The following is a 9,954-nucleotide window of genomic DNA, read 5'->3' on the forward strand; positions in this document are numbered from 1 at the left end:
TTGACTGCATTCTTGTTTGCTTTTGTATATAATTCTCACATTGCCCCACCTTCCCTTGTACATTCATGCAGGATAGGTGGAGGTCCAGCACAGGGTTGGTAATGTCTGTACAACCCAGTGACTGGTTAGCTCAGTGACAGAATGGGTGTGTGCACTATTATGACCATCTGCATTTGCTAAGAGAAATTAAAAAATAATAAATAAAGAAACTATGTACAGCTGCAGCATCTTGGCAAGCGTGCTCGTCTTGTGTCTGTAACAGCTTAAGATAAGCCAAATCCTATGGAGAAAAAGGTTTGAGTTGTGCTTTCAAGTTCCACTTTGTTAATAAGACTATAGATTTTATAGTAGACCATATTCACAGTTAAATTAACACTAGAGATGTGCCGATTGATCGGCTTTGATCGGTATCGGCTTTGCCGATCTACAAGCTAGATTAGCTATTTTCACGATATTTATCTGTGGGACTGAATGTAACCTCAGCTTCAACTCCTTTATATACTAAAGGACCTCAGCCTACAATCTCCTAATATTTATAATTAATATAGAATTTCAATGTTTTGTAAGAAGAATCATTAGATATATAAATGCTGCTACAGTAACACAATAAATCAGACTCAGCTGAAGCTTGAGTCTGACATTGTGCCCTGTTTGAGTGATTTCTGGAGGGGAGGGACTTTGACGGCACGGATAGGTTATTTGTTAAACCCACCCCCACCCCCTGCGCTAATTGGAGGAGCCATCATTTCGGCTCCAGAAATCACTTATTATGAACACAATTCCAGAGCAGAGAAACAGTCCACTCTGAGAGTGGGCGGGTCTATGGGCTGGAACCAGGCTAACAATAAATAGAAGAATTTATGGATTTGACGCCGTGATCAGGAATAACGGTATCGGCAGATACTGATTCCAGTTGATCGGTGATCGGCATCGGCCCCAAGAATCGCAATCGGAGCATCTCTAATTAATACCGATTATTTTACTGGGGAGATTCGGGTCCCAGAGATAAAAGTTTTATTCAAATGGCTGTCCATGGCTAAAATGCCTAATGAAACTGGGGGCCCTTGAAATCAAACAGTTTGAGAATCACTGGCCTACTCCATTGTGCTCCATCTGTTGATGTAGCATCCTGTTGCTGGGTCTCAAAGCGTGAAAGGTAACCTTAACTCAGCACTGAAGACAACAACGCTATCATCGGGTGTCGGGGAGTGGTGTCTGTCTGTACAGTCACTGTGCAACAAATCCACAGCAGCATGTCTCAGCGTCACACTCCAGTGAGCCCAGTAATGCTCCGCTACCCCAGACATCTCCCTCAACAGCTCCCCCCCCCTCCCTATTATTTTTTTAAATAAATACAATAAAAAATAAATACTAGGGACAATCCCAAAAGAATACAGGGGCGCAGAAGCTGTCTGGGGACGATTTTTCATTCCGACTTTAGATTTGCTCCCAATTTTACTGCGACCACAGTGGGGTCACAAGATGACCCCGTTTAAGCAATTCAATTGGAAGTGTGTGTGGAGCATCCCCGCCCCGTAGCACGTGGAGAACACGAAAAAAACACACACCCGAGTCACTGTGAGAAAAAAGGAAGGGCTGTTCTTTTTTTCAGGGGAGGCAGGTAGCAGCAGCCATACCATTTCCCCCTGTTTCTATCTACCGTACTTAATACTTACCTCATGCTTGATTTATACTGGTCGTATGATAGTGTCACTTGCTGAAAATAGCAGATCTACTGTACAAGCTCACAACATGTAGACCTGATATTTACAACATACGACAAAGCATAAATCAGGCTTCAATCCCTTGCACAGCATAGCTGTCATGGTGCTATTTGAGAGTGTAGCATCATGCTACTGGGAAGCAAACAGATAACACAGGCCAACACACAGAACACGATGGTGGGGACCGATTGATAGACGGGTCCAAATACAGGAGGAGTGAGAGAGAGAGAGGGAGAGAAAGAGAGAGAACAGGAGGAATATGAATGAGAATAATTGAGTGTGTGGAGAGATTTCCGAGGGGAAATTAGGAGAAATTGAGACGGATGGTGAGCAGAAGTGCCAAATATATGTTTAATGTCCCTGCGTGCATACAGTATGTGCGTGTGTGTGTGCATGTTAGTGTTTGACTGTGTGTCTTGAGTTGACAAAGTAGAGGAAAGGTGTGAATTATAGATGCAAAGAATGCAAAAATGTTATATTTTTTACACTCTCAAGAGTTAAATGAATACTCTGCTTTCCACAGTGCCTCCCCAGCATGTTCCTAGCACCTTTCATGTTCTCATAATTACAGCGGAGCAGGCGAACTGGCCACGGCTCTTGACACACTATCACCGTGATTAACAACGAAGGCCCCCCGTTGTGCAATGAACACGAGCCCAAGTGCACCCGTGCGCGCCCATGCATGACCCCTCACCGTCCACACAGCACGAAAATAATGGAAATAATGGTGACGGTAATGACTGCACGTTTGTCTCGCACACACCCTGCTCTCACCACCACCCAGCGACGTCCAGAGAGATGCATGCAGCACTTCACACTATAAACGGATATAAATGTCAACATGTCGTGTCTTGTTAGCTGTGTCACTGTGTCCAGCCATTCAGTACTGAACACTGTGGGTTGAACTGAGCAGTGCCCTGCAGTCTGAGCTAATAACACTAGTATAAATGATTATTGCATTTCACTCCTGAGACAACATATTAATTCGAACTGTAACACCCAAATACTCATGTTAATGAGAATGAGTCAATTGAAACCACTCGGTTCCATTTGCACTGTATACATTCTCGGAGTTAGGGTCCATTTGGTTCCTACTAGCTATCAAGCATTTAGCTGGGGTCCGTGTGGAACTCCCTGAAGGACCCCATGGGGGTACCCGGACCACACGTTGAGTACCAGTGTTCTAAATAAGTGGTAATCAATTCTCAAATGCCGGGGATGTTAGTATAATTAAAACACATAGACTACAGTACATGGGTGGGCATATAAATACGTGCAACATGTTTGACAAATGAGCTTCATTATCTTTCCACTGAATGGCCCAGCAGTCAAGGAGGATGAAAAACAGATTACCATAAATTATGTCCAGCCCTATGGGTGGGGGGACCATTTGTTTTCATCTAAAACACATACAGGCAAGAAGCTCTTTATTAGTACCCAAACAATTGAGGAGAGGGCTTCAGAACAAAGTGCTCATATTCAACAGCCTTGGCTGTCAAGACGAGTGTGTGTCAGGATGTGGCAGCATGTGGCAGTGTTGACCATGAGGTGTCCACGCAGTAGTGAGAGGATGGCAGATCAGGGATTCATGGGAATACCAGACTGGTTCCTCTGAACTACTACTCTACGTCCTTCCTGACACACTGACACAGGCACGCATGCTGCCTACACAATCAAATATGGAGTCTTAATTACACATTCTGACTTAAATTAATACTGCAGATTGCATTGTGTTTCCATATTATCCGCGGTTTCCGTCATTGATTCAGGAAACCCTATAGGGTGGCAACACATGACTGTCAGCAGCAGCAGCAGCCATGTGTGCAAGACATAACTGATTTTAACAGCTGTGCCAGACAGTAATTGTGCACACTGGGTCAGACAGATGTAAAGTCTTTAATTTACTCAGTCAGGGAAGCCCTACAGTATGTGTAGCTCAGTTGGAGGCTGACGTCAACTGTCCTGTCATCATTATTGAAACAAAACCATAGGCAGGTTGGACGCCCCAGGTGTTGCTCTGGCTTCGTGCCGTTGCCTGACTTAACAACCGACCAAAACAGTTCACAGTCACACAGCATGAGCCTCAAGGTTGCTGTTGTCAAGGGCCAGAGAGAAGAGGCAACAGTCTCCATATTGGCAAAGAAACAACAACAGAAGAACCATCTGTCACAGATCCGTCCATCAATCAGATGGTGATTTCCTTGTCCATGTGTGGCTGTGCATCAACCCGCCACAGAAGCTGGCAGTGGAAACAGTGCTGCGTGAAATAGCTAACAAAAGAATGATGAAGCCATTAATGGCACGCCTGCATTTCTTTCCCTGTGAATAGCCTACAAACATGTAATTTACAACCCAGTCTTCGATCACAGAAGCTGAGGGGCTGTCAGTCGATAATGGTTTCAGGACTGAAATGAAATGAGTATGAACAGGGACACACAATGCCTCTTGGAGTATTGTGGCCTGCAACCTCCACACTATACTGAGTGACAATAGCAGGTAATTTCCCAGTCTACTGTCAGGGATTACAAACCCATTTCCCCAAGCATCCCTGGAAAACGATTATTTTCTGTCCTTTCAGTTTGTATCTCTTGCTCTACATTCCTCTACTTCCTCTGCTGACCAAGCAGCAGCTCTATGCAGACTCACATCGCCTTCATTCCGTTTTCCATGAGGACACATCCTTTCTTCAAAAGAAATTACCGTCAAACAGCCCACCACTAAAATAAACAGCTCCTCGTCCTCCGGCTAATGCCTGTACTGTACATGCCACGGTCATCGTGAGAGTAAACGCAAAAACTATCAATGAGAAGATGAGCTAAAAATATGTACGGCAAAGTATTGACGAAAAGGATTTGTCGCGTCCCCTTCCCTGACATAACCTCCTGAATCCTGATGGCCACAGATACACATTTTCATTCAGTCACAGTTCATGCAGCATTATGTGCTGAATCTGCTGATACACAGGATTAAGGTTGTCCAGGGTTTTAGAGGCTAGTTTGACTAACTTAACCTCCCTTGGCCTACAGTATATCCTTATTTTGAGCAGCAATGTTTAGCCATCTAAAAGTAAAGGTTTTGATATAAAGAAATGCCTTTGTGCCCCGGTGTCTCAGCCAGTAGGTTGGTACTGTGAAGTGGATAATTTAGAATTTAGAAAATATTATAGTAATATGATATTATTATATCTTAATGACGGGCCCTGCAGTTTCATAATCAACAGTCAACACATTTCAGGGCCCAGTGAACAACAGGTGGCCCAGTTGAAAGCAACTGCCCTAGTTTGATGTGCTTTTTTCGTCTAAAGTGAAATTGTGAAAAGCTGTAAAGATATTACGGTAACATTACATAAAGGTCGGGCATTATAATCGCATTTCTCAGGGGAACAGCACATTATAACTACCTTAACTTAGTTATAAAGTGTCTTTGTTATAAGTTGCATAATTATAAACATTTTAAAACAAGTGATATAATGCCTTAGTTATAAGTGAATTATAATGCATTATAAACGTTGTTGTAGGCCCTTCTGTACAAGCCAGTTCTTACTACAGCTTAAAGATCCCCCTTTAACCTTAATGCTCTCCTTCAGGTGATTGAATTGATAATTCAATTTCATAAATTCATGAGAACTTTCCACAGGTGAAACGTACAATTAAAGTCGGGATGGGCTGGTGTGTGTGCGCGTGCGTGTGTGCGTGTGTGAGAGCCTTAAGGCAAAGCAGGTGGAGTAGGCTGCCAAGGTTGAGGAAAGACCCCAATTACATCAATGGCCAGCAGTCAGGAGTAGTGCTGAAGCCTCTGGCCTTCTGCCCTCTAAATATGACTAATTGGCCCTGCTGTTCGACATAACAACACATGCAGGTTTAAACTCATTACCACAACATTATGCCGCACTGGCTTATAGAGCTAATGGACAAAACACCAGCACCTGCACTTGTATACACACACTCAAGACCTAATTGTATTTTACTCTATATTTACTGTATGCACACACAACACAATAATCATACATTTTTGCGCGTGCGCACACACTCTTGCGAACAGTCTTCACGACGTGCCCAGATTAAGAAAGCTCCTAAAACCATTAAAGCTGGGTTATCAGCATCGAGGTTTCGTATTACCCCCGCCAAGTCCACTCTGTTGAGAGTTGGCAACAGTAATACATTTTGTATTGATCACTGACTGGACCGGATTCTCTCCCAGTAGCCTTAGCGTGAGCAGGCAGGCAATATGGCATCATGGCATGGTATTAATCTTCTCGTTGTGCCAGCCTCATCCGTTACCATTGTCAGCCAAGGAAAACAAACAAGCCTGCATAATCCACAGCATACAATAAACACAACTAGGAGTAGGCTTCATAACCTGAGAACTGAAACAAGTTCTTCTGGTCGGCAACCTACAGATCAACCTTCTTTTCTCTTTTTTCTCTCTCTTTCTAATTTGGCAGCTCCTGTGTGCACGTTTTAACATTCACTGAGGTGGAACAAACCTGACATAGATTATGTTCTGTTCCAAGATTATGCAATATGCACAAAGGGAAAAGGGACCTAAATCCTGCAGGTCACTAATGTTGACATATGACATTGACTCATTGTTATGAGGTGAAGGGTGTGGTGGACAAACAGAGGGAGATACAATAACATACCACCTGACTCCAGTTGGGAAAAGCACTGGAGTTACACACACACCTCTTGACCTGTGCTCCTATGCTGGAAGTCTTGTCGCAGCACTTCAGTTTGACTGAAGGCCTCAAGAAACACACCAATAGCTGACATCAACACCTCTCTTCTGACATAAAACCACCACCACCACCGACTGTAAAATTCCACTGTTAAGACTTAAGAGACAGTTTTACTCTGCTCGCTGAAAATGAGGGCTTGGTTTATTACACTGTGGTGGGTGCTGCTGAGTGGGGATCAAATCGATTACACTGTAGTTCCGGGGAAACTTTATTTTCACTAGATAAACTTTATTTTCACTAGATAAACTTTTCCGCTGCCATTGGAAATTGATGGAAACCAGATGCAATTGGAAATTGAAGGAAAAACATTTGAGGAGTGGTGCTAGCTTGAGTATTGGTTGAGCTTCACATGACAGTTAACTTGCTATAGTCATGGCAACCACACTTGCAATTTCCAATTGCATTCTGTCTAGTTGTACTATTATTGCTGGTGTCTGCCCACATGATAACAATACTTTGTTGAACCCGGAGCCCCAGGTAAGATTCCAAGCCTGTGAAAGCAAGACTGTTGCAGAACAATGCCTCCCATAATGGGAGATTGCCAATAATTCTCAATTAGGCCAAAATGTACCTTCATTAATCCTGGCATAATGACATCAAACACCAGTCATGACTCATGTCTGATTGGTATTCCAACTATTGAAGTAGCTGTTGACTTTGTAACCAAGGTTCTATAACAGCCTAGCCTCTTTAAATATGGGTATCTATATCAATTGGAAATATTAGTTAAAGGCATTGACACAGCCTATAGATTAACTTGGTTGGTTTGTGTGCACTCAGCAATGTAATGACTGCACACTGCAGCCTTTTCTTATAGGCTATGCCTACTTTTCCCAATGATCAGGTATAGGCTATACCTGGCTGGCTGCCCTGTGATCCATTAGATTGGGTTGGTTTTGGTTGGATGTGCCTGCTATGCTCAATCAATCAATCAATCAATCAATCAATCAATGTTTCCCAACTATGACCCAATGTCCAAACCATGGGAAACAACAACAACATAATACACACGCAGTCCGACATATGAATGAATGAGTAGGTTAAATAGAGACCTAAATGTCTACAGTAAACCATCCTCAATGTTAAATGTATCAACTTGTAACTGAGTGTATACAAAATGTAACCAAAATGGGCGGGTCCATTTTGGTTACATTTGTATTATATACGCTAGTCTTTAGAGTTAAATCAACACTGAGGATTTTACTGTGTACTGATGCCCTGCTGACTAACTACGTATTGGCCATTTGGGTCAATGATGTGTTTACATAATGGCTCTGTGACATTTGATGATATTCGATGATATTTTTTGCTCTTACCTGCCCACTGTTTGGTTGGCGAGCTGTCGCATTCGGTTGAATTGCTTCTTCATCTCGTATTTTTGTTCTGCGTTAACAACACCGATGGGTAGAGCGACTCCACATTATCTCACTGACACAACGTCACGTCTCCACAAGAGGTGACAGACAAGAAGGTCCACGCTTTAAACGTCTGTAGGAAACACATGGTCAATAAAGAGACGCGTACATGAGCTGGTTTCTATGCATTTTGACGGTCTCTGCCGCCTCTCCTCCGCTCCTCCCGCTGCTCAGAGATGCTGCTGGACCGATTTCTCCCTGGGCAGTGAGAGTGACAGCTCACGATGATGACACTGTTCACCGGTGCACTACGGGAAATGGAGTTCATTCAACCTATGAGTCTCTGCGTCTCCGTCTGTGATTACTTCCAGCTCAAACAGCTGACAACAAACAAACATTACACTTTCCCCCCCCTTTTCACAATTCAGTTTGATAATTTGTAGATTTACCAGACAATTATACTGCATTCCTGCCTAGTAGACTACATAAAAAAAAAGAATACTTTTAGGTATTTCATGAATCTTTCATGAGCCTTCTTCCTGCCCAGCAGATTGGCTCAACTTCAAATTTCAGAAGTAACTTTTTTTTCCCCAGTTTATACAAATAAATTGCTCATAGGGGCCTACCTGAAATTCTTCATCGTCCATCGCCATTAACCCAACCTAGGCCTACTAGAACCAGTGGGCAACTCTTTCTAACAACGCCTTGATGGCAGGCTTGTGCAAGGTTTAATTTTGGTAAAATAAAGCTTACCCTAAGGTTATGCAGGTAAACAGCACCATCTTGTGGCTAATGAGGGCAGTGTACGAATGCAATGTGTACTCTACTGTTAAAAAATTAACAATATTTTCCGATAGCAAATTAGCAATTACTGCTGTACTGTGTTTGTTCAGTAGAGAGCTCTGGTCCGTAGCGTCAGAAGGAGTTTAATATACGGTATCCTTCTAACGCTAGGGAACAGAGATATCAGATACGATAATAATGTTTAATGTCAATTTTGTTTAATAGTGCATCCACATAAACATATAGTAGCAAACCGACACAATGTTGCTCTAATGCTCTGTCAGTATTTCTTTGTTGATGCTACTATTTGTTTATGTGGATGCACTATTAAACAAAATTGGGTTATAACATGTTTTATGTAGCCTGTTGTTGTTTTTTTTTCTTATTTTTTCTTTCTTCTTTCTTGTGTAGTCAGTAGATGCGTGCGTGTGTCTGTGAGTGCGTGTAGGTGTCTGCACGTGCTGTGTGTGTATTCAGAAGTAGGGCAGCGCTACATCCTCGCCTACCAGGATTTCTAGGGCTACATTAGTTCGTTTTCAGTCGTCCAGCAGATGGCGCTGTTTCGTTATCCATTCCACACCATAGCAGACCTAAAGCCTGGTGAGGCGAGGTTATAGCAGACCTGAAAGGCCTACCCGCCCAGAGCATAATAGCCACCTTGCTTGCCCCAGTGGCATCACTACATTGTCAACCTAGGTATTTAGCTACGTCTCTTTGGAAAATGCGGGATCGAACAAAGGAAATGCGAGGCGATGTGAGTTTTCTTTTCTTTTTTTGTCTGAGAATAGCCTACTAGTTTCAAGAGAGAAGAAATTTCCATTTTTTGCATTAACTCTGTATGATCATATAAACGTGGAACTAACATAATTGTTGCTGTTTTCTGTTTGTGAGCTAAGTCATCAATTTGCAAACCTGGCATATTCATATGCCATAGCTTATTAGTACACTGGTTCTCAGAGTGGGGTCAGGGGACCCCAGGCCCAGGGGAGCTTGAGGTAATTCCAGGGGGTTCCTAAAAAAGGTGCGAGTATAGTTTCAAAGTCTTTTTTTTTTTTTTTTTTTTTTACTTTAATACCGTAGGGGAGAGTGGGGTAAACTGAGACACTTTTTACATTTGCTCCCCTCTAGGTGAACTAAAAGAGCATTCTACAGGAAAAATTACATTAGAATCAACTGAGTAAAGTTTGGTAAACCCTTCTATACATTTTTATAGGGTTTTTAGTTTTTTCTTTCTGCCCATGTGTCACATTATTTGACACATGGGTGGAAATGACAGGACAAACCCTATTAAAAGAATGTCTGCTATGTACATTTTTGTATTGTGGATATTTAACCTGTTTAACCGTTTTTTTGT

General features: G+C 42.6%; 1 protein-coding gene across 1 annotated transcript in view; it reads right to left on the reverse strand.

The window, feature by feature from the left end:
• Positions 1–7,831, reverse strand: part of LOC308302626 (rho GTPase-activating protein 44-like) — a gene marked incomplete at both ends in the record, with an annotated part of 106,247 nt that extends 98,416 nt beyond the window's left edge. The window contains 1 exon segment of the mRNA XM_080746889.1: positions 7,779–7,831. Coding sequence (XP_080603015.1) covers positions 7,779–7,831 — 53 coding nt within the window.
• Positions 7,832–9,954: the final 2,123 nt, after the last annotated feature.

The sequence above is a fragment of the Nannobrachium achirus genome (assembly GCF_963921795.1).
Source record: "Nannobrachium achirus genome assembly, chromosome: 18".
Classification (NCBI taxonomy): domain Eukaryota; kingdom Metazoa; phylum Chordata; class Actinopteri; order Myctophiformes; family Myctophidae; genus Nannobrachium; species Nannobrachium achirus.